The 26,569-nt window shown below is 39.4% G+C and overlaps 1 protein-coding gene across 3 annotated transcripts in view; it reads left to right on the top strand.

The window, feature by feature from the left end:
- ERC2 (ELKS/RAB6-interacting/CAST family member 2) overlaps nt 1-26,569 on the top strand; it is an 804,554-nt gene that overhangs the window by 524,625 nt on the left and 253,360 nt on the right. For all 3 annotated transcript variants that reach the window (XM_075183253.1, XM_075183252.1, XM_075183254.1), the window contains one exon: nt 17,276-17,423. In XM_075183253.1, the coding sequence (XP_075039354.1) occupies nt 17,276-17,423 (148 nt within the window). The remainder of the gene's footprint in view (nt 1-17,275; nt 17,424-26,569) is intronic.

Raw genomic sequence — 26,569 nt, 5'->3', positions numbered from 1 at the left:
GTCAGGAGCGAAACATTTTTCTAGAGAAGTTAAATTCTAAAACATGGAAACATACAGGAGTACAGCGCATTTCAGGCTTGTGTTTGGCACAATGTAAAATTAGATAGAATTGAGATAGCCATTTATTTAATAATTGAATTAAGCTATTTTGATCCCACAGTGTCTTCCTCCCCTCCAGCTGCCCCTTCTTCTGTCGTTCCCCCCCCTTATTTTTTTCTTGCGGTACCAGCCACCCCGACTCTGTCCACCTCTTTTTGCCCCTTTCCTCTTCCTCTTAAATCCCCCCAAACATGGGTCATATCACTCAGACAGTAAAGCACGTCCAGCACCTCGTTGGTTCACAACTGTCCATTATTGATGCTGGGGTTTATTGCCCTGTTTTGTAAGTAATCACATTCTTTGCCGGTTTCTTGTTTTGACCTTGCATAAATAAACGTAAAAAAATAAATAGTTAAATAAATTGAATTTAACCCATGTACATAGTTTTGAATATATTTAGCGATTTGTCTTCACTATTTAAATATTCAGGATATTCCTGATATATATGCATTCAAGCAAGGCTGCTCTCCAATGCTGCTCTTGGCAGAAGCCCTCTTCTTTAGTAACCACTATTTACAATGCCGGAGGCCATCACCTGAACGACAATCCATCTTCCCCCATCATCACAATGTTAAGAGTTCTAGGACCAGGGAGAGTGCAGCTACCCTCTTTAATTGTTGTTTCTAAATTTATGTGTAGATCGTTAGAATTAACATTTACATTGAAAAATATTATTTGATCTTACCAGCAAGATCTGAAGCACTAATTTAGATTTAGGAAAATGTAATTACTTACATTTTACTGTCCCCACAAACCTGCTGCCTCAGTTTGTCTCATCCTAAGCAGAGCCCTACAGACCCTGCCTACTGGAGTAATAATTGTACTGTCATTGAAAGCAAAGTGAACCTAGATATTTTGCAACATAACAGCATTGCATTGTGTGTTTAAAGAAAATAAAGTAAAAGTAGAAATTAGTTGTAAACTGTAATACAATGTATATTGTTTGGCTTTATATAAGCATTTGAAAAGCCAATAATTAATAATACATAAGATACCAGGATGTGTGAGAAGGACATTTCTGCATTAATTCATCTTCATCATCATTTATTTATTTATATATATATATAGCACCACTAATTACGCAGCGCTGTACAAAGAATATTTGTCACTCCCATCAGTCCCTGCCCCATTGGAGCTTACAGTCTAAATTTCCTAACAGACACAGACAGACTAGGGGCAACTTGGTAACAGCCAATTAACCTACCAGTATGTTTTTGGAGTGTGGGAGGAAACCGGAGCACCCGGAGGAAACCCACACATGGGAAGAACATACAAACTCCACACAGATAAGGCCATGGTTGCGAATCAAACTCATGACCTCAGTGCTGTGAGACAATGGTGCTAACCACTAAGCCACCGAGCTGCACTGTCACGTTTGGGATAATTTTAGTTCTTTACATAATCATCATCACCATTTATTTATATAGCGCCACTAATTCCGCAGCGCTGTACAGAGAACTCATTCACATCAGTCCCTGCCACATTGGAGCTTACAGTCTAAATTCCCTAACATACACACAGAGAGAGAGAGAGAGAGACTAGGGTCAATTTGATAGCAGCCAATTAACCTACTAGTATGTTTTTGGAATGTGGGAGGAAACCGGACCACCCGGAGGAAACTCACGCAAACACTGGGAGAACGTACAAACTCCACACAGATAAGGCCATGGTCGGGAATTGAACTCATGACCCCAGTGCTGTGAGGCAGAAGTGCTAACTACTTAGCCACCGTGCTGCCCCACCTAATGTCCTATGCTCCTGGGAGCTGCTGTCCATTAGCTTCCCTGCCTCACTAGTTTTTGCAAAATTAAGTTAAATGGAAGCTGTGACATTGTAAAGCAATGATGGTGAATGAGTGCTTCTGGCAGTAAAGAGGTTTGTCGGCTGTCTTCCACTAAGGTTGGACTTTCAGTTCCACTGCGCATACATGAATCTGCAAGCCAAGTTACGGATGCGCAGATGGACCAAGCATTGGTCAGCGAAGCAGTAAGAGTACTCTTACCATTGTCAGGCAGTATGAGCCAGTCAGATGGGTATCACTCAATTGCCCTAGCAATTTTTTCTTGGTAAATTGTGGTGATAGGAGCTTTTATATCACTGCAGTAAGCTGCAATAGTAAACCATTCTATTTAATAGTAAATAATCCCGAAAGTCAATTATGCAATATGTAAATAGCTAATTGTCCCAAATGTAACAGGTCCACTTTAAACCGTGAGAATATATGAATATAATACAGCATTAACTCTTCCGTTTACATAAGTTGTTTGTAGGTTAAAGAGAGCAAATGCACAGCGTGTTTTAGGCTTGTATTTCACGAAATACACATGCATTGGAGCTTACACCCATTCCTCTTTATTAATGTTTGTTTGCGTGGCGATTTAACATTTCTTGACACTTTAAATTTGAAATATTCTTGTCTCCGAAAATGCAAAATTAAAACTGACATAAAATCAAAGCACTAATTATTATCACATTTTGACCCCTTTATTTAATTTAATCCTATTCTCTATTCCCCTACAATTATACCCATTCAACCCATAGTGATGAGCTCGGAATACCACCTCCTCCAGTGTGATGTCAAATGAGACTAAGGGCTAGATTTATTAAACTGCGGGTTTAAAAAAGTGGAGATGTTGCCTATAGCAACCAATCAGATTCTAGCTGTCATTTATTTCGTGCATTCTACAAAATGACAGCTAGAATCTGATTGGTTGCCATAGGCAACATCTCCACTTTTTCAAACCCGCAGCTTAGTAAATATACCCCTAAAAAGTGATTGCATTCTTCTCTTAAGACAAGAATGCTTCCCAATATACACATATTCTTCACCCGTTGGAATTCACTATTGCACTTGTACATCAGTCTTTGATTTTTGCTTTATTCAGAATCAAATATTAGGTATCATACCTTCATTGTGCTTGACAGTCTCCAATCTATTGGCTCCCTCCGAAATTGTTGCCACTTTGCTATTCTAAGCCCTACATAAGTATTGTGCTATGCTAAGCCCTACATAAGTATTGTTACAATAGAGATACAAACAGCGCAAGAGTTTTCAAAAACATTTCCGGTAGCATGTCTCTGCTATTCTTGGACCCTAATAGTGAATGAATTTATATATGTTTGTCATAAACTCGGATCTTTCCTGAGAATAAAATATCAATAAGTGAAATTGGCAGACTATGTATGGTTTTCATCTGCTGTCAACATTTTAGGTTTATAAAGAAATATATCTCATTTGTGCTCCAAGATGTAGCACTAGTTGTCCTCACTTGTTCCTTCCTCACAGGTCTTTTTATCGGAGCAGATAAACAGCATTGTTAACATTTTTTATTAACTAGATAGCTCCTTAAATTCTATGTCGTTACCTCCCACTTAACGTTGAAATTTTCAAGGTCACCAGGGAAAGAAAACACTAATTAACAGAAAAAGGTTGATCTTGCTGGATTTTAGTGTTGCCTGATTAACACAAAGCTGTGGGCTGTCTTGTTCTCTGTTGATAATTATGCGGCGCGTACTATACCGTATTTGGCTTGACTATTCATTTGAACATTTTTTAGCATCCGAAAGTTGTTCTCTATCAAATGCTTGATCAAAACCAAGCTCTCGTCTTCGCTATTGCTCCTTAGGGCTTTGTTTAGTTTGTGTTTGCATGTAGATGTTCTGCAGCTGGTGCTCCAGTTATATATGATGAAAAATCACTTCTTTTTGTTTCTGTGAAGTTAGGAAGGACAGACTTTGTAAATGAAATTGCAATGTTTATAGAGCCCCCTTTTAAAATGACTGTTTAAAGTGACAGTTCAATTATGCATTGCGAGTTTATGAGAGAGGTTAACTGCACAGGCTCTCCAGAAAAGCATTTATCTAAAATACCATCCCTCACGTTCTAGTTTTTTGTTGATCCCCCCCTCCTTTCAGCTGCAGTCTTTCCTGTTCTGTTTTAACAAATGTGGATATTCCACAGTATTGTTTCCTATCAGGAGTTCAAATCATTGTAATGTACTTTTGATTAATTGTACCCACCACTGTTAGTTTAATGCATGCTTATTAATGAACCAGTTCCCTTAGACATGTTTAGGCTACAGTCGTACAGGACTTCTCTGGAATGTATATTTGTTTGAATGTATGGTAGATTCCGCATGAAGTTAAAAAGAAGTTGGTAATTTGAGGTAGTAATTACAGATAGATGTATTTTACCTTCACTCTAGTTAAATAATCCACCGTGAAACTATTTTATGTCATATCCGTGTCACACCTACTTTTCATGCCTTCCTTTTTGTAATGTCACTTATAATGATATAGTATAATGATGGGCAACCTGATACACTTGGTGGTCGTATGGTGCGGCCCTATACATTTTCAAAGGGCCACACATTAACCGTAATCTTCATAATAAGTTAAAACAATGCATATAATCAAAGAATCTGTAATAACATACCAGCAGGCATTTTAAACAAGTGTTACAAGTTATAACAAAAAAATCTCACAATGATTCAGGAAGGAACTGGGGGCCACTTTCATCGCATCCTCCCATTACTGGTTGCAGGACTTTTTCCGTGCTGCACCCTTTTGTGTAATTCCCTCCCTTGCACAACTACACTTTCCTCTAGTCTTCAGACCTTCAAGTGTTCTCTGAAAACCCACCTCTTCAGACAAGCTTATAATATTCCTCAACCACCCTCTTATTCTCCCTAGGTTACCCTATTATCACCCTCTACACAGCGAACACATGAGAACAACCCTCTGACCAACATTGCTGTGTGACTGATCATACAGCCCACTATATACTTTTTACCTTTTCTATATGAAAAATATGCAATTTATGGAGCACTTACTTTTGTGTATCAAACTCCCATTGTCCCATAGATTGTAAGCTTGCGAGCAGGGCCCTCTTACCTCTCTGTATGTATGTATTACCCAGTATTGTTTTACTACTGTTTGTTCCCAATTGTAATGCGCTACGGAATTTGCTGCCGCTATATAAATAAATGTTGATGATGATCATGATGATTTGAAGGCTCGGACGATGGTATGCGGCCCCAGGTGGCCACTTGTAGGCCCTTCCCTAAAATAGCACATAAGTCTCATTGTGATAAACTTATCCTCAGTTACCCCACACTAGTACATCAGTAAAGGGCTCCCTTTTGGAACGCTCGCTGTTTGCTGAGTATAGCAGATTCATTACTTCCTTTTCCTGAATATTGTTACAGCAGATGCCTCCTGTCAGAGTAAGTACCGGGAAATTATTAGATTGAGTGAATGATGAGGAGGGACCCCACAAATGTACTAATTTTATGTAAGGGAATTGTTGGGTAAACCTCACAAAGGTTGAAAATCCCATTTAATTTGCTTGGCAGCCTTAATAGTAAATACAATTAGAACAGACATCTGCGTGTCCCTATCAGAAGATTACTAGGAGAACTCTGAAGTACATTAGATTTTCCTTACGTTATAAGATACCCATATTTGTTTATGTTTTGAATTAATGGCATCACGTAGGGTGCATAAAAATGTGTTGCCGACAAGCGGATACTCCATTTAGCTGGCCACTTTGGCAGCTGAACTAACAATATGATTAATTTTGCGATTTGCTCTCGATTTCCAGCCAAAACTTTATGTTCGACACAGCAAATTGAAGCAGCTTAAGGGAAAGTCATTTTACAGTCGTATAATTAAGAAGAAGGACTTTTAAATTGCCTTCATAATATTCCTGAAATGTCTGCGCGGCAGTGGAATATATCGATAGTGATAATATAATTTAAATGTTTTAGTGGTTACGTCTGCTCGGAGATACTTATTAAAATCACTCCTTTCAAAAGCTATTTGTACAATTTATAGAATGGAAACAAGGAACATTAGAACAAGAATAATGTTTCTATTCAGACTACAACAAACTGCTCTGGCTTTTCTGACTTCAGCTGTCAGGTGCAAATAGCGTCGAAAAATAAATTATTTTGCCTAGGAAGAAAAAATACAAAAATACTGAGATTTTGTCAGACTTCTGAGAATTAACACTTGGTTTCTACAAAATATATAAGACATACATGTGTTTTTTTATATTTGTTATTATTTGATAACGTTTTATTACATAGATTGTAAGCTCTTAGGAGCAGGGCTCTCTCTTCTTCTGTCTTCTTATCTGCTCCTGCTTTGTCCACCTGTGCGTCCTTGCAATATACATCTTGCATGCTCGGTACTATGTTTTATGTTTGTTCTGTTCCTTGCTTATTATGTCTTATGCATTATGTTTGATGTATTATTATTATAGCATTTATGCTACTAGAGTGGTCTACATTTTCTCTTTGATGGTTCTATATGCTCTGTTCCTGCACTTTATGGTGCTGCAATATTTTGGCCTTGTTTCAAGTGTCAGATAGCTTGATCAACGTGGTTACCCACATGTGCCGCCTAATTGGAAACTGGTAAGTTTGGTGAAGCTCAGCCCCATACATGCAGATTGGCTATCAATGACAGCTTCGGGTTCTAGGGAAGTGGCCAGGAGATGTTACTTATGGTTTTTCCGTACACGGCACTCAAAGTAAGCACTATATATAGGTTGTGGGAAATTGTGGCCTTAACATTTGATCACAAGGAATCATGTGATGTCAGATCTACCTATTGGCAGGTTTGCACATGGAGATGTAAGCAAGTTCTCCCATGCATGTCAGCAATGATACATCCACTGTATGCTTGATCTAACAGTGGCTGATAGGTCAACTGCTGTCAGATACAGTTAACATTAAATTCTTTAGTGCTGACAATAGGGAAGACCTGAGGCAGGCTCCCTTGGTTAACATTTTTAAAACTAAAACATGAATTAAAGACAAATATTTAGTGGGTCCTGCAAATGGAAGTGTGAACAATGAGCTCCCGGACATCCATAGCACTAAAATGCACTAAGAACTGGACATCTGTTCAGGGGCTGGCTGGCAAATTTTAACCTGGGGACGAGACTCGTCTCAGCAGCCAATTAGGATCATTTTAAATGAAAAAATGCAAGTAGCCGAATGACCCAGCCCACGGCAGCCCACTATGGATCCAGCCCTGCCCCCTGTAGCTGTTGTTATCAATAGCTCCTGCCTTCCAAATCTTGGGACCCATCCTGCTCCTAGAGAAGCACACAAATATTAAATCAGGACCATCAATTCAATTTTTTCAACCTAGGCGGCCCCGTACCTCGAAAGTACCATAAAGTACCTGGCTACCCTCTACCCTGCCTGCCCAAATGAAGGATTCTCCCATGATATCAGCAGCACTTGTGTCACCTCTACTGCCACGTCTAGAGGATGATGGTCTACTATCTTTTATTGCATACACTCTTGTCTGATCAGATCACACTGCCTGCAGTAATCACAAACTCAGGGAGCGTTCAGGACCTGGGCATCCATGGCATATCTCACAAAATATGCTTGTTTGCCAGTGCTGTACAGATTGCAATTACTAACCCATAATCTTCCTTGCCAACTAATCATAATTTACTACCATATTAGTGCAGTCTCATAATTTAAACTGAACACATTCCTACTTTGTGTCATAGTAATCATCTAATTTCAAATTCAATCCCAGCTATTTCTCCCCAAATGTTGGAGGATGATTTGTGCTGCCTAATTTAAAAGCCTACCATAGATCCGCAAGTCTATAGTAAATTGAACACTGGTATCCCTGGATTGGCCATAGTGCTTGAGTGGCTATATCACATTCTGTATTGGTATTTTTGGGTTTCCTTCAAACAGATATGCTTTGGAAATGTGAGATGCTACAGATAACTTTTATAGGTATCTCCAGATTTAACTACTCATTTACTCAATCCAGCACCAAATCACACTTTCCCACTCCTTATGTCTCTAGCCCAAGCTGGTCATAGAACTCCATTATTATTATTGTTATCGTAGATTTGTAAGGCACCACAGTGCTTCGCTGCACTCTACATTAGGGAAAGACAACATTTTCCATTTTAGCAAGACAAAATATCCAGATGGTAAAAATAAAAACAATAGACAATCGGGGGTGCCAAATTATAAAATGCAACAATAAAAAAATATGTATACACACATATAAGGAATATGGCAGAATGGCACTCACAAACACCTGGGTTGTACCTACAAAACTATCACTTTATTAAAACACAACACATTACTCCATAAATCAAACCAAATGCCTATATATAAATATATATATATATCTCAAAATGATAAGTTATGGAAGGACGGCGCCTTCAGGTGTAAAAACAGATAATTGTGTATATATAGTCAGTAAGCTCAGAGAGTCCAGAGAACATAAAATCCCGAGAAAAATAGTAATGCAGGTGGATAGCAGCATATATCAGCAAATCAGGTGAGACACTGTGCAGATTAATAATGTAGTAGTGTGCGTACCAGAAACAAGTAAAATAACAGCTTATCTGTATATAGGCTCCTCAGTCGTCCCAGGTGGTGATTTCCTTTGCTCGCAGAGACAAGATGCAAATATAGTATGTTCTATTAATAACTGCTGCATCACCCCTAAATAGTAGGAAAGATATAAGAAAGCCATATGGTGTAGTATTTTTGCAAACAATTTATTCAGCAGATTAAAAATATGAAATGCAAATTCACAATGAAGATAATAAATATAAGCTTATCTGTATAATATACAGGCAAGATCACTGGTAGTCATATCCCTGGAGGTAGTTAAAAATGTCCCTCTATAGGCTCCATACAAAAGCTCAGGAAAGGGTGATATCTTCATTTGTTACTCCCAGGGTAGATCAGTGAAACAGGGTCTCAGATAGTACAGTTGTGGTCCTCAACGCGTTTCGTTCAGTTTGAACTTCATCAGGAGGAATTCAGAAGTTCAAACTGAACGAAACGCGTTCAGTTTATACTCAACGCAACTGCGAGACTTATCTTCCTTTCACGCCGCTCTTCTTCTGCCTTCCCTCTCTGCCATGCCTTTCACAGGCTCCCCTTCCCCCTACAGAATTATTTTCAAACTTCTCATCCTCATCTACAAGGCCCTCTCCCACTCCACTGCTCCATATATCTCCAGCCTTTTCTACATTCACACTCCCTCCCTTTCCTGCAATCAGCCAATGACAGTCGCCTCTCCTCCACTCTGATCATCTCATCCCACTCCAGAATCCAAATTTTCTCCCACACTGCCCTTCTCCATTGGAATGACCTCCTTCATTTTATCTGACTATCCCCCTAATCTGTGCTCCTTCAAATGGGCACTTAAATCACTTGTTCCTCAAAGCCTATTTGCCATCCACCTATCTCTACATGCTTGATCTCCTCATCTCTCTCTTCCCCTGTACCTTTACACGCTCCTCTTGCACTAGATCCCCTCCACTGACTCCGTTTGTGCCTGGTGTCTGTTTGCCCTCCCTTTAGGATGTAAGCTCTTCGAGAAGGGCCCTCTTCCCTTTCTGTCTCTACACCTATTTTTCTGCTACAGCTTCACTGTACTAGCTATACTTGGAGCTTTTGGATTTTTGGGGATATATTTACTTAACTGCGGGTTTGACAAGTGGAGATGTTGCCTATAGCAACCAACCAATCATTTTGTAGAATGTATCAAATAAATGATAACTAGGCAACATCTCCACTTTTTTACACTCGTAGTTTAGAAATCATATCCCTTGGTGTTACTCGTTGTTCTCGTTGTATTACTATTGTTCTGTACTATTTTACCCTGTATGGTCTACTGTTTGTACTCTTTAATAATAATATAATAATCATAATAATGGCTAAGCCTCTTTAGCTCAATATTTAAAGTTTGCTATAGCACACTGTCGAAATCATTTTCATCACTTTGGACAAGCTAATAAGGACTTTAATAAATGTGTTTTTTTCTGGGTGTCGGGTGATGGTGAAGGCCCTTTAAAACTTTGCTGTAAGGCCTATTAGTCCCTAGTGGTCCCTCTGCATGTGATGCTCTTAAAATAAAACATTATTTCACTGTGCTACCAAAAGAAAACCTTATCTGCCACAAAAAAATCGATGTGAAACTGGGTAGAGTACACAAAACAGGTAAAAGTTAATTGTTGGTTAAACAAACACAAAAAAACCCTGAAAAGCGGTTTGGTCATGAAGGGATTAAACTGGTTGAGTAATTCAAGTACAGCAAATATGCTACAGGAGATTTTCTTTACTGCTAACTGTGATGCTGTAAGTACCTTTTTCACTCATCTGATGTTGCGCATTACTCTGTACTCATCCACTTGTGTCATGTTTCATTTTAATATGTGCTCTGTGATGGAATGTAATACAATCACTAAAGACAGAGCGATTCCATTAACATTTTCTTTGCTCTCAGAAAATACAGCGCATTATCACCCCATCATGGTAGCTCTCATTTGGCAAAGGCTGAGATTGCAGTACCGAGTTAAAAATCAGTGCGTACTGTCCAATTATCAATTTAAAAGTGGAAAAATACTGCAATATTTCACGTGATTAGTTCCAAAATCCACCCAGCTTTACATTATGCTCTTTATTAGTTCTGGAATCTCAGACTTCCTTATTATACGTTTCTGCAGATGGTTACTGGAATGCAATAGACCAGTTTTATAATATACAATAGAAGAAAAAAAAAATCAAATTATTTGGTAAAGAAGAAACTTTTTCTTACGCCTCACCTTAAATTGCACTACTCGTATTCTGTTCATTATTCATAAGCTACACTAAATAGTTTGAAAGGTATTAAACCTTATGAAGATACATTTGTATAATATAAAATGAAAACTTGTCTGACAGGCATAATACAGACATTTTACTATCTGCAAACTGGGGGTATGTTTATAAGGTAAAAATGGAAAATAAAGCAGCACATTCCTGTATGGTGCTGTATATGTTTTCAATTTAGACTCGATTCTACAACTTTCCATTTATTCAATGGATACATTAGTGTTTGCTCAGAGTTTGGGAGAAATCGTACCCGGCTGTTTATATAGCAGATTAGCCGGCCAAAATGAAAGGCAATCTTCTAACAGAGGAACGGATTAGTATTTCTAAATATTAACACAGAGATATTTTCAGAAATGTATCGCTGTAATAAATGGTTGAAAAATTTATTTTCATTAACCACATTTATTAAACAACAGTAAGAGATTAGCCTCTCCTTAGAAGATGAAGACTTGTTAATGAACCCTCTGCTGATCCTCAGCATATGCCACGAAAATAAAAACGTTGCATTTGGTGACAGGTAGGAACCGTTTGGTTCCCCCGAACTGTTCTTTTTAGATTTAGGAGATCCAACATTCATATTATATTTATAAGATATGAGATGTTAAATTATTTGCAAAATAACCAATTATATACTTACGTATTCTTCTATAGCAGGATGCCTGTAACAGCCAATCATCATTAGCATTATTTATTTATATAGCGCCACTAATTCCGCAGCGCTGTACAGAGAACTCACATCAGTCCCTGCCCCATTGGAGCTAACTTCCCTAACACACACATACACAGTCTAGGGTCAATTTTGATAGCAGCCAAATAACCTGTAACCATGCAAACATGGGGAGAACATACAAACTCCACACAGATAAGGCCATGGTCGGGAATTGAACTCATGACCCCAGTGCTGTGCGGCAGAAGTGCTAACCACTAAGCCACTATGCTGCCCCAATCAAATATTCTTATGTTTGCTTTCATATTATTAATTATATTAGACAAATGACTGCAAGGATCTATACCGGCACTTTGTTGTTTGAGGTGTAAACCTGTTTTTGTATGAGTTGTACTTCATGTCTGGGTGTATCTAGAGTGTACAGAATAGGAGTCTTATATTCCGCTATTTTAAAAATGAGTCACATGGTACACATGGGCGGGGCCTGTTTAGTTGATACATGTTTAAGATCAGGACTTCAGCAAAATACACCTAATTAAAATACCTTCTATAAACCTGGACATTGTGGTATGCCCAATCGTGTTAATGCATACAAATATACAGAAGGAATAAAAACAACCTACTTATATCGACAGTATATTTTTTCATTAACCCACTCGGTCCTGTACGTTGATGCCACAGTGAATGACATTAGGCTACAATGTATTTCTCAGGGATCTGTGGTGCAGTTTTCCCACTTTTGTTTGGTTCGCTGTCTACAATATGGTCTATGTTTCTGTCATAGCCAGTATATAGACTTATAGAATTACATACTGAGTCTGTACATTAACCTAACAATTGCAATAAATAATGGCTCATGTGCATTCAGAGAGAAATTTTAGTGTTTACTTTAAATTAATCCTCATCCTTTAATTTTGGAGTAGGCCAGACAAGATGTTTTCTTTTCTCTCTCAAAAGTACTAGCATTAAATATTTACATTTCATCTAATAGAAAGTTTTTATCATGGTCATACAGCCTTTTCTGAACGTTTACAATTAAATATGGAGTGTTTGAAAAGCTATAGATGTATGTCCTTCATTAGCTATCTAGCCCTGTTCTTCACAGACACATATATGTGTATGCGCATGTACTATGTATATGTATGTATATATATATATATATATATATATATATATATATATATATATATATATATATATATATATATATATATATTGTATATACATACTCAAGGTTTCAAGGTGATTTTCACCCAAATATTTACTATCTGATAAACCAAAGTTAAATTTCCAGGTTAAATTGTTGAAAAATAAAGATTAGATTTTGTTGGCCTCACAGATTAAAGGGACCTCAATATATTCTTTTGTGCCTTGTACAAGGGGATGCCTGTATTAGACATAGATTTATACTTTCAATGTGTATAGGCTGCAATCGAAAGTATGTATTTGTGGCTACCACTCCGTTGCCTGCATGTTTGTCATATTTTAATATGTTTGATTTGGCCATTAATAATACACTTGATCCCAAGATGTTGTTTTGGAAGAAGATTATCACATGTCTTTAAAATTGAAAGACGTTCTTTGGAAGGAGATGGGTGCTGTATGGGACAGTAAACACTATGGGGACACTTATAGCAGCGATAGAAAACCTCCTATTTTATAATTGAATATCTCCTGCTATCGCGATCCTGAGATAGTGATAGCAGACAAAGGATTTCAGCGGTACGTGTACTGCCACAATCTTTGTTACATAGGCTTCCATGTACTTTGCATGGGGAAAGCTATCACGTGGACAGGGCTTTTCTCTCTTTGATAAATAAAGCCCAAGGAAATTAAAGCCAAAATAACATTAAATACAAATAGAAGTGTATTAAAAAGGTCAAGGTCATCTGATCCCAATAATATGACCATGTATATATGTAACTTTTGTTTTTTTATACAGTTATTGCCTATATTATTAGCAGGTGGCATTAATTGAATTTTTTGCTGTGTGCTCACTTGCGAATTTATATTCCATATAAGTATTGGACGTGTCCCGCAGTGTCTTGTGTAGTAGAACTGAACAGACCTACACCCGAGTTCATCAGCGCACGTATCGGATCCGCTTCCGCATGCCCGAATTATGTACGTTTAAAAGAAACGCAGGTTGCGCTCAGTATGTGTGCCTTGATGAATCAAGCCCCTTGTATCTAGGTATGCAGAGAGGCAGCTCACTGTACATAACTGTAATTGTCACACCCTACCTCCTACCACTTTACAATCACCCCTTTTATTAAATGTAACTTTTCTGGTTTCTCCTAAAATCCTCAGTTTAGCCTCAATTATGAATCAAAATAATGTGGCTCAAAAATATTACTACACATTCATCCCTTAATTATTGTATTTAACAGATACATAAGGAACATAAAAAATAGTGTTATTGGGCCTTGTACCCCTAGAAACAATCCAAGGTCCACTTTACCTGTCAGCTCCCACTCATATAAATGCATACAGGTAAGTAATACCTGAATCCCACAGATGAAAACCTATATTTTACTTTATAATTAGGGCTCGTTTAACCCAGTAGTTGAAATCGCATGTTTAGTGCGCATTCTTAAAGTGTGCTAAATGTCCTTTATTACTAATAATCAAAATAATAATGTAAGTGAATGGACTTGTACTCGCACACTTTACAACAAGTGTTTGTTTCACATTCCATTAATTCGACTGTTGCTTGCAGTGTCAGGTGTCAATGCTTGGTGTTTGCCTGCAGTGTCAGGTGTCAATGCTTGGTGTTTGCCTGCAGTGTCAGGTGTCAATGCTTGGTGTTTGCTTGCAGTGTCAGGTGTCAATGCTTGGTGTTTACTTGCAGTGTCAGGTGTCAATGCTTGGTGTTTGCTTGCAGTGTCAGGTGTCAATGCTTGGTGTTTGCTTGCAGTGTCAGGTGTCAATGCTTGGTGTTTGCTTGCAGTGTCAGGTGTCAATGCTTGGTGTGACATAAAGGAGCTTTGTGGGAGCGCTTATAAATGACATGGTACACTATGCTGCAGGGATGCTTTGAGAACATGCTTTGAAGGCTCTTTTAAAGCAACAAGGTTTTTTTTTAATGCTTATGTGTATGAAACGCGGGAAAATAAATGCCACAAATATTTGTGGTACACTATGTTTTCCATGCATATACAATATATTCATGGTATGTTTCATGACCTTCCATCTTAGGTGAACTGGTTTAAAGGGTAGTTGAATGTGGCCCAGCTATGAGGATTAGCTTCCCTTTGTAAGTATGGTTATCAAGTTAGAACAGGGTGTAATTATAAACACGATTTTCATTACACAATATTGTTCCTTTGATCATGACAAAAAGCATAATTATGTGTTGCTGTTTTTCCAGACTAGATGTTACTAGCACAGGTGGTAATTAGGCAGCCTGGCAAAACATGCACGCACATAATAGCAATTAACAATTAGCTGTTTTTTCCTAAATGGCCCTAACGATTTCTCAAGAAGCTATTTTTTTTGGCTTGGGGATTTTTACAGACAGAATATATGTAAACCTAAAAAAAGACTTATTTTTATTTGAAATCAGTAAAGGCAGACAAGTCCCTATTGCACTCTTATCTGTGCTCCTAAAATAACATAATTTAATCTATATATAATATGCATTTCATGTGTTTGGAAATGTCAATATAAAATATAACCATATATTTTCATGAATAATTCTAGAAAACAACAGTGAAAATAAACATTGTCTCTAAATTGGGGTATTATCTCTCTTTTTATCTGTTGAGTTGTATGGCAATATAGAACTTTGGAATTAGAAAAATAATATGTTAATGTGATCATGAGATCTCCCAAAGACACACATGGGTTTTGATAACATTGTTTGTAGCAGATCACTGAGTGTAAGTAAACCTGGGGGTAATGTATAGCGATCAGGGCCGCCATCAGGGGGGTACGGGGGGTACTGTTGTACCGGGCCCGGGCTCACCAGGGGGCCCGGTACAACAGCGCAGCACAGACTTACCTGGGGCCCTGCTGGTCTCCGCTACTCTGTCTTCAGCCTGGCTGTCACCGTGACAGCCAGGCACCAGGATGCGATCGCAGGGGTGGAGGATTCATTCCCCCCTGCGATCATGTGTTCTGGCTGTCACAGGCAAATCACATGATTACAGCCAGGCTGAAGACAGAGTAGCGGAGACCAGCGGGGCCCCAGGTAAGTATGTGTTGCTGTTTTGCTCATGGGGGAGGGCGCTCATCGGGGGGGGGGGGGGGACGCGGGGGGCCCGTACTTGGCCCCATGATTGCTGAAGGCGGCCCTGATAGCGATGGCCAGGTTCTTGTCACCTGACTGAATTGTATTTGCAAAGATGCCTATTTGCCACCAACTATGGTTTATTGCAACACCCCCAGATTCTAAAAGATATTAGAAATTCATTTTACTAGAAAGCACCTGTAGGGTCATTCCAAGGACATTATATATTCAAATAAGGAACATAATACATCAAAGCACTACCTGTTATATGTTATGTTTTGGGAGACCTCTGTACATATTTGTAGACAGTGGAACTAGTAACATAATATGCACCATCAATAGAAACCAACCCCATCAGTAAGTATGGAATAACGTAACTTCCTAAGGAATCTATATTGCATAATGATGTTTCCTATGCATATGTGTGAGGAATGATAACTATTTGTTTAATGGACGTAATATTACGTTTCTGTTATGTTCCCGATGAGAGATATCTTAGTTATAGCACTTTTTTGCACAGAATGGGCTGGACAACAGTTGTAAACAGATTAGCATACACTCACTTTTTTCAGCAAGGTCACAAACAAAAGGGGGTTTGGGTAGAAAGAAGCTGTTTTAAAAGGGCTTAAATTCAAAATTGATCAGGAGTTTTTCTAATGATGAATTGTCCAGTTCTTCTAGCCTTCCCCAGGCAGCAAAATTACATGGGTATACTATAAACATTTCTGTTTTTATTCCTGTTTCATTTTAAATAAAATTGTTTTGCATTTATATTTCAGTATGTCAATTATTTATCACCATTTTTATTCAATAAGCATTGTGACTTTTTTTGTCATAATAAACTCCATTTAATAATTTTTCTTTTTGTTCTTCAAGAATTCATGTGTCAAATAGGCTTGGTTTGTATAAATGCTAAATAAATAAAAGCAGGGAATTGTTTGGTTTTCAGCATCTCTGATTAGTTTAAGTTGTGATTGTATCTTAGGATAAGTCAGGAAGTAACTAAAGACTGCCTTAGAGTGCCATGGATTCTTCCACTTAAATAACACAATTTGGCACCTTCCAAACAGCAGAGGATATGCTGGATTATGCTGTATTAACTTTGTCTATTCGCCTTCACAGCATTGTTAGAGGTGAACGGAGGGTATCACACTATGCGATAGGTGCCCAGTCACACTCGTCATCAAAAAATAATGTGTTCAATCACTTTATCAGTTCTACAATATCAGTTTTTGCAGACTGCTGCCTGCCACAGTGATCTCTCTTGATGTGAATAGTAGTTTGTTATGTATACTAAGAAAAACTCAATTCTAATTGAAATAATTTGTGCCAGTTAGATACAAGGTGCTAGATTTACTAAACTGCGGGTTTGAAAAAGTGGAGATGTTGCCTATAGCAACCAATCAGATTCTAGTTGTCATTTTTTGCAGAATGTACTAAATAAATGATAAACAGAATCGGATTGGTTGTTATAGGCAACATCTCCACTTTTTCAAACCCGCAGTTTAGTAAATCTAGCCCTAGATGTCATTTCCTCCATGTGAATTATAAGATACTGCATATATTATACATATGTACCGATGGCATGATCTAAACGTTGGGGTTATATATTTACAGGCAGCAAGCACTGTTGGCTGCAATCAGTGAGAAGGACGCTAACATCGCCTTGCTAGAACTATCTGCCTCAAAGAAGAAGAAAACCCAGGAAGAAGTGATAGCTCTGAAGAGAGAGAAGGACAGACTAGTTCATCAATTGAAGCAACAGGTACATGCAGAACCTATGTCCAGACTATATTCTTTCAATAGCCTATGTATGTGTTCTGGGGAAGGTAAACCAGATGCCTGTTGACTATGATAAAGATAAAGATAAATATATCCAACACAATTCTCTACAGCGCTGCTACATATCATTTCCAGCCACCATTATGCATACCAGCAGGGCCATAACTAGGGCTGTGCAATAGGGGCGACCGCCCAGGGCGCAACGCTGAAGGGGGGCGCAATTTAGGAATATTTTATGTTAATTTGGTTAAAATTGAGGGCTAGGGGGGCGGCATTTGTCTTTCTCGCCCAGGGCACTAGAATTCTAAGTTACGGCTCCAGACATAAAAGATAATCACTGCAGTGTACAATAGTTTACTTGCCGTTAATCCCAGTACCTCTCAGTTATTTATTAGGTTTTATTTTATATATTGCCTACATATTACACAGTACTTTATAATGACAAAGTTTAATCACTCACATCAGTCCCTGCCCCAGTGGAGCTCACATGCACACACTTAGGTTCGTTATGCCAATTAAGCAGAACAAAGTAGTAAAATGTATTTTTATATAAAAACAACTGCTTTGTCAGGAGTGTAAATTGGAATGTCACATTAGCTCTGAATATATCTGTTCAAATGGTTGCTGAGCAGGGCCGCACGCAGGGGGGGTTTCTGGGTCTCCAAAAACCCCTCCCTCCGCTAACGAAGTGCCCCTCATCGCGGCACTGTACTATATAGCAGCCGCGGCGCTGTCAAAGAAGCGTCCGCGCCGGTGCTGTACAGCACCACCGCGGATGCTTCTTTGACAGCGCCGCGGCTGCTGTATAGTACAGTGCTGCCGAAACGCTTTTTTTTTTCTTTTTTCTGTGGGAGGCAAGCCCCGCCCCCTAAAAATCCTGCGTGCGCCCCTGCTGAAATGCAAACTGTACCACCCATTCGAATTGTACCATGTTGATTCACATTGTCCCACCTTCTCAGTATGCTTGCCGGCAGAATAAAAGATAAAGGTCACATGATTAGTCCACACTTGATTGACTGGGTAAAGTGTTTTATTATGATAAATGTTTAATGGGGGTAAAGGTCTGAGCAGTTCGGCATTGAATAACCCTAAAAGAGCTAGAGCTCCAATCTCCATGATCTTAGAGGGAGGAGTAAAGTCGCTGATAATATGATCACACAGTGCACTAATATTAATGGGTCTATCTATCAATAGCGAAAGCTGGATTTATGGCTTTTTCTATTTATCAAAGCTCCCGGGCCAGTTAAGACCATTGCCGGAAGGCCCTCCAGTGAAGCTTCCCTATGCAAAGTACCACCATTGTCCTCGTATAGCTACCCCCATCTCATGATGGCATTAAATTACGTTTTGTGATTTACAAATAATGTATAGCCTAGAATACCATGCTTGGCCATTGACATAGATAAGCATCAGTCGGCATCTTCTTATCTGTGAGCTGGTTGCTGCTCCTCAATGTTATTGGTGGACTGAGAGCGTGGTTGGGGGTTATGATGTCACAGCCCAACGCCGGACACATATTCTGACATGAGCAGAGGATTCTGCCTCCATCTTTTCCTCCTACCTGCCAATATAAGATGTAATGGGGGAGCAACACCCTTGGATGGTCACCCAGGGCGCCCACGGACCTTCCAGTGGCACTGCGTGTGATGACGGAGATTATCGCTTTCTTCATATGACCTATATGTGTGTTGTTGGGATACAGCTACTGGCCCCACATTTGTAATTTCCTGTAAAATATTAAATATTGTGTCTGTGACATCATATTAGTTAGAGGAGTATGTCTAACAGGTATAAGGAATACCGTTGGCTTTTGATTTTCTGAATAAGGGTTTTCTTCCACAATTTGGAACAAAATGCCCAAAATCTAAGAAATTATATTAAAAAAAGTAGTACTTTCTTTCAGGGGTGTAAACGGGCATCCGTGGGCCCTATAGTAAAATTTGATTAGGGGCTCAGCAATGCCACTCTCTCATGAGCCCCCCTCTCAGTAGAGCAGAGCTGAGGCTTCATCTGAGCATGTGCAGACTGGAATGCTCAGAAGTTCTCCTCCCGTTGTATTTGTGCAACACTATCAGCGTACTATCCGGGTGGTAAGATTACAATGTAAACAATTTATAAAAATATTATAACACTTTTCAATCAAAGACTGTTAAATAAATGCATACATTTAATAATTTGCAATTTGTATGGCAACAATGAAGATTAAAAGAATATAGATCCGAGGCCAGTTGATGTATGTTGATACATTCACAGCTGACCAAGTTCATTTGGTAAGGAACATCTTATTCCCGTCAGGCTAACTGTGTAAAATAGAAAGTTCTCACTACTCCTGCTGCCAACTGTAGTGCAGGGCACCCTGTCACAGACGCTGTTATGAATGTTTTCAAAAGAGGACTTGCAGCTCAAATGTGATCAGATGAAATCCAGAAATCAGTCCATGCAAATGGGCAGTATAAATCAGGTTTAGTATTTTTTTCTTGGCTAGTTGTAGTACTGCTTGTACTTTCATCAGAAGAATAACATCCACAACACACTATAGCTTTTTGCAATCTCCCTGAAAGAGTAAAGGGGTAAATGTATCAAGCTGAGAGTTTTCCGGCGGGTTTTAAAAGTGGAGATGTTGCCTATAGCAACCAATCAGATTCTAGCTGTCATTTTGTAGAATGTACTAAGTAAATGATAGCTAAAATCTGATTGGTTTTTCAAGCCCACCGGAAAACTCTCAGCTTGATACATTTACCCATAAATTTCATTTACTAATGCTCTGTATTTCCCCAGATACAAGCTAATTGCTGTAGTACTGGGGTCTCGTGCAAGGCGATCTAGCGCGCTGTGGGCCCCTGGTTCCCTCCTCCCCGCTTCCCTGCATCGGGGCCCTCAGCTTTCCGCCTCTGGACACAAGGGTCATGTGTGAAGAAAAACCCCAGTCATATGAATGTTTATTCTAGTAGTTTTGTATAGTGATCTGTAAGAACTTTCTGTGCAGGGTTTCAAAGCTTAAAAAAAAAAGGTTATGTCAAATCACTACCTACTTGTATGTTTTGACGTTCTCCGCATGAAATTGCTGATTTGTCCAAGTAAACATAGAACCCTCATTACAGTATTAAATAAATCATTATAAAAATGGGATGTCAGGACCTCCTTTATGTCATAAGTCATATTTATTGGTTTTGTGTTTTTCTAATACTCTTCTTTAATTTCTGTAAGCAGACACTATATGACATACTTAGGGCTAGATTTACTAAACTGCGGGTTTGAAAAAGTGGAGGTGTTGCCTATAGCAACCAATCAGATTCTAGCTGTCATTTATTTAGTGCACTCTGCAAAATGACAGTTAGAATCTGATTGGTTGCTATAGGCAACATCTCCACTTTTTCAAACCCGCAGTTTAGTAAATATACCACTAAGTATTGAACACTGCCACCTCAAATGCTCTTAACCTCCCATTATCAGGAAGAAGTTGCTCCCGCACAGGAGATGCCATCTTGCCACATAAATAGGCGCAACTCACTGTGAATCCATTCATGTGAAGTCACATTAAAGATAAAAGGCTTTTTCCATGTACAGATCCCATGTTGTGCTTTTTAAATGACCACCTATCAGTGTGTTTGTTGTTATTTACACTAAATAAAGTTGTATATAACAAAATGCTGTTGGAAAAGGCCCAATTGATCATCAAGTGCTGCGGTAGATGGTTCAGACCTCAGAGAGATATGATTGGATGATCTCAGACTAGTACAAGTATCCCCATCACAGCAGGGGGGGGGTACTGATATCCCAGTCCTTAGTATAGAGAGCAGATATTCCAGTCACAGTTAACGTCTTGGAATTCACTCCTAGGGGTAAATGTAATATGCTCCGGTTTTTTCATCTCGCATAATACATTTACCCCCTAATTGTGACAGCTTTCTTTACAGGCTTATATAAACAAACCTTGAAATACCCAACATATGTGATACTGACTTCATCACAGATATAACTGCCAAGTACCTTGTTTACAGCCACGATGCAAACACAATCGAAGAGCCTCAGGTCAGTCAGCTGTAGAATGCATTTAGAACCCAGCGCTTTCCCTAGTCCCACCTATACTACTCACACTAATGCGCCCTCACAACTATATCTCAGTCTCCAATGAGTGAACCACACTCACTTCTCTTGTTTCAGCTGTGTCCTCTTCCACTTAGATTGTAATCTCTCTCATGAACAGGGCCCTCCCTAGCCTTTATTTTTAAGTCTGCATTTATTTTTGTCTACCTTATATGTCTCTGTTTCTTCTATGTCCTGTTTTTATCACTGTCACAGCGATGCTGAGCACTGTGGCGCCTTAGAAATCAATGATAATAATTATAATAGAAGGCATCTAGCACATAAGGAGACAACCTGTGCCTCTCTGCATTTTGTAGGCTTGCTGGGACTTGTAGTTTCCAAACTCTTTAAACGCCCCCAGGTTATATAAGCTTGGTCTAGACCTAGAACAATATACTTTGTAGCGCATACAAGCCCTGTAGCGTTAGCCTGTTAAATGTGGTTTTAATGCTAATTAATGCAAGCTTCTTTCAGCTGCCATACACATGTGAGATTGCCTGGCATTTTGTGGAACAATGAATGTGTTTCTCTTTATTCTGGTGTCCAAGGGAACTTGACGCTTACTTCAAATCCACCAGCAGATGTCTCTGCTTTGAAAGTTTTCCAGTTGTACTCTAAAAGACTGATATTAATGTCATTCTTATTATTATTTTTTCAACTTTATTACCAATACATCCCTTTATTTACAGAAGAACTAAGCTGAAGTTTAATATGGCAGCTTTGTGGTATTTGCTTCATTTTCTAGTAGAATTTGCTATTGTTGGTCAAACATTAATAAAATGTAGTTGTTCCTATATTACTGTTAAATTAACCATTTCTAGTCTGATCTGCAGATATGACAGGCCCCATATAATATATTGTGTTTGCCCTTCTGGTGCTGGTTGACTACCCGGTAGCGAGGGTATTGTCCAATCACCTTCTATAGAGACCCACTTTATCACATCACAACCCCCTTTCCTTTCAAGTGTTCCGGAGAGACCATCTAACTTTGCTGCTATTGTCACTACTTAGTTGACAAACCATTGTGAGTAATGTTCAAGGACAGCACTAAGGAATATACTAAGATGGAAGGAGCAGGACATATTCCCACAGGAGACGCTGTAATATTTGCTTACTTGCCCCTTGTCAGCAGTATTTGTTTTGACTCTGGCTGCAGAGGCGCACGCAGGGGGGGTTTCTGGGTCTCCAGAAACCCCCCCCCCTCCGCTAACTAAGTGCCCCACATAGCGGCATTGTACTATACAGGAGCCGCGGCTCTGTCAAAGAAGCGTCCGCGGCGGTGCTGTATTGTATAGAGCACCGCCTCAGAAGCTTCTTTGACAGCGCCGCGGCTACTGTATAGTACAGAGCAGCCAAAACGGAGCTGCTGCGCATGCTTTTTTGAGGGGTGTGGGGGGGAAACCCCCCCCCTAACAATCCTGCGTGCGCCCCTAGACTGGGAACAATATCAGGCACACGTTATGATGTATAATACTTCAGAGCTCACTCTTATATTGTGCAACAAGACACAATCATTTTTACAATAGTCATGTTGCTCAGTCTCTATGACAATTGTATCCTTATTCCAGAGAGGACTCAGTCTTTGAAACCAGCCAAACTGATAGGCGGGTTTGCATCGGCCTGTATTAGTGATAAAAAAAACAAGACTGCAATTAATCTGAGTCTCTTAAAGGGACACAGGAGAAAAGTGTAGTTTAAAGAAAATTAACCTCAAAAATGTAAATAAAATAAAAAGACAGTTGTTAGCGCTTATCATTAAAACTGCATATCTGTGTGTAACTAGCAAAATGAGAACATGAGGTAATAGTTCATATTTTGATCAAAACATTTAAGCCTGCATCCCAGCTTCAAGGGCACCTCATTATATGCAGGTCCTACACTGACCTATATGCTTTTAACACCATTAAAATGCAGTTAAAATCACTCACCTCCCAGATATAGGGGTTTACATATAGCAAGGGCTGGCTTGTGAGCCACACCCAAATGTGCCTTAAATAGGCTTGATGGACAGCTGCTATGACAATGAGGCAATATTTTGAAACAAAAGCAGAGAAAAAACAAGCCCACACTCGGTATATCCCATATATGTATACAAAACAGTTGTCAGCGTTTATCGTTAAAACTGCATATCTGTTTTTTCTCTGGTTTTGTTTCAAAATATTGCCTTAAAGCATATAGGTCAGTGTAGGATCTGCATATAATGAGGTCCCTTGACGCTGGGATGCAGGCTTAAAAGTTTTGATCAAAATATTATCTAATTAATACCTCATGTTTTCATTTTGCTAGATACACACAGATCTGCAGTTTTAAGGATAAGCCCTGACAACTGTCTTTTTGTTTTGTATATATATATATGAGCATTTATATTGCCACGCAGATGGTACCATATACAATATGTGATATACCGAACGCAGGCTTATTGCCACGCAGCTGGTACCATATACAATATGGGATATACCGAGCGCGGACTTGTTTTTTCTCTGGTTCTGTTTCAAAAATGTAAATGTTTATATATGAATTATATATTGTACAAGATAGAAGCTTCAATATAGCTTTTGAACACCGAATTTAAGTTATCGAAAAACGTTCAATCATAAAGTAAATTGGAATTGAGCAGATACTCTCTCCTGTGTTACATACAGCTGACGTCATACCCTACACCTTCAAGATGTCAACTATGTAGAATTAATGCAGACTAAAGGTCAACTGCAGAGCACAGCATGTCAGTTGTTGTAACTGACCATTCACACACAGTGGCTCTAAGGAGCGAGATGGTCACACTTTGCTGTTTCACAGAGAAGATAGATGGAGATGCAGATCTCTCCTGACATGGGAACCTGCTAGAGACGGGTAGCAGTCAGCATGATGGACATACTTACTGTAATATAAATCTATAAAAGTAAGCACTTTATTTCAACTATAGTATTATGTTCCATAAACCATCTCCTTTGATATATTAATATCAGATAGTGTGTTTACTTTCTCTTTTACGATGATCAGTCATGTTTGACCTAAAAAGGCTTTTAGATATTGTCTTGTACCTGTTTTTGCACTCAGTAGGGAACAGAGAAAAATAAAGCACCCTGGACCTGATTCAAAGTGCAGCAGTTTTTTACCATAGTACTACACTATATGGACAAAAGTATTTGGCCACACCTGTTAATTATTGAATTGAGGTGTCCCAATCAGACCTGTTGCCAGAGGTGGATAAAATCAAGCACCTAGCGATGCAGTCTCCATTTGCAAATATTTTTGATACAAAATGAGTCGTTCTGAAGAGCCCCGTGCGTGATACTGTGATAGGATGCCACCTTTACAATAAGACGGTTTGTGAAATTTCATTCTGCTGGATATTCCACAGTCAACTGTAAGTGATATTATTAGAAAGTGGAAGCATTTAGGAACAAGAGCAACTCAGCCACGAAGTGGAAGACCATGTAAAAGTCGCCAACGCTCTGCTGATTCCATTGCTGAAGAGTTCAGAACTTCCACTGTCATTAATGTAAGTACAAAAACTGTGCGACGGGAGCTTAATGGAATGGGTTTCCATGGCCGAGCAGCTGCATGCAAGACTCACATCACCAAGACCAATGCCAAGCGTCAGATGGAGTGGTGTAAAGCACACCGACACTGGACTCTAGAGCAGTGGACATGTGTTCTGCGGAGTGACGAATCACGCTTCTCTGTTTGGCAGTCAGATGGGCGAGTCTGGGTTTGGCGGATGTCTGGAGAACGTTGCCTGCCTGACTGTATTATGCTAACTGTGAAGTTTGGTGGAGGTAGGATAATAGTTTGGGGTTGTTTTTCAGGATTTGGGCTAGGTCCCTTATCTCCAGTAAAGTTAATGCTTCAGCATACAAAGTCATTTTGGACAATGCTATGCGTCCAACTTTGTGGCAACAGTTTGAGGAAGGCCCTTTTTTATTCCAACATGACTGTGTCCCAGTGCACAAAGCAAGGACTACAAAGACATGATTAGATGAGTTTGGTGTGGAAGAACTTGACTGTCCTGCACAGAGCCCTGACCTCAACCCCATCAAACACCTTTGGGATGAACTGGAACAGAGATTGTGAGCCAGGCCTTCTAGTCCAACATCAGTGCCTCATAAATGCTCTACAGAATGAATGGGCACAAATTCCCACAGAAAAACTCCAACATGTTGTGGAAAGCCTTCCAAGAAGAGTGGAAGCTGTTATTGCTGCAAAAGGGAGACCAACTCCATATTAAAGTATATGTATATAAATACAATGTCATTGCAGTCCCTGTTGGTGTAATGGTCAAGAGCCTGTATACTTTTGTCCGTATAGTGTATGTGGATGGCCTGTAAGTGGGTGCATGCACATGCTCCTATGCAGACATGCATGGTTCTGGCACTTACGCCCGCCTGCGCTTGGAGAGGGGGGACTGGGAAAGGAAGGGGCATGTAAACGCAGGCCGAGTACACTATAGGCGTATTCACACAAGTGCGGCTCAAGCAGACATGCGTGATCCACTTCAGCTATGACATAGAAAGATCTCTGCTCAGGAGCGAGGATAGAGTGACATGTGGAACAATAGACTAAGAAACTGGATAGAGCATTGAAAAGCAGTGCAAGCCATATACAAATGCAGGAACTTAGCCTAAGAATCAGACCTCATATATCTCTATGCTCACTCCAGGGCGAGTGCCTTCTTTAGTGATCCTTGCTGCCATAGTGCATTCATGGATAAATTATTTTAAAATAAGTTATTAATGGCATATAACCCTAGAAGTGCCTTCTTGTGGCATTATATTAAATGACATAACTGTGCTCCTGTTACTTTTGAATAGCTTATACTTATAAAGCATGATCATTTTCAGCAGTGCTATAGGATTGGGCATTAAATCCATCACCCATCATCCAGACATAAAACAATATTTGGATTGTAAGTAATACCACTTTCACACTGCCACCCCAGCAATATCCCAGGTATATGATCCCAGGATATTGCCAGGGACAGTGCCTCCGACCCTGCCAGATACCCGGGTAGACCGTGTTCACACTGAACAGGGATCTGCCCGG

This window comes from Mixophyes fleayi, chromosome 8 (genome assembly GCF_038048845.1).
Source record: "Mixophyes fleayi isolate aMixFle1 chromosome 8, aMixFle1.hap1, whole genome shotgun sequence".
Classification (NCBI taxonomy): domain Eukaryota; kingdom Metazoa; phylum Chordata; class Amphibia; order Anura; family Limnodynastidae; genus Mixophyes; species Mixophyes fleayi.
This window is presented reverse-complemented; position numbering and strand designations above follow the sequence as displayed.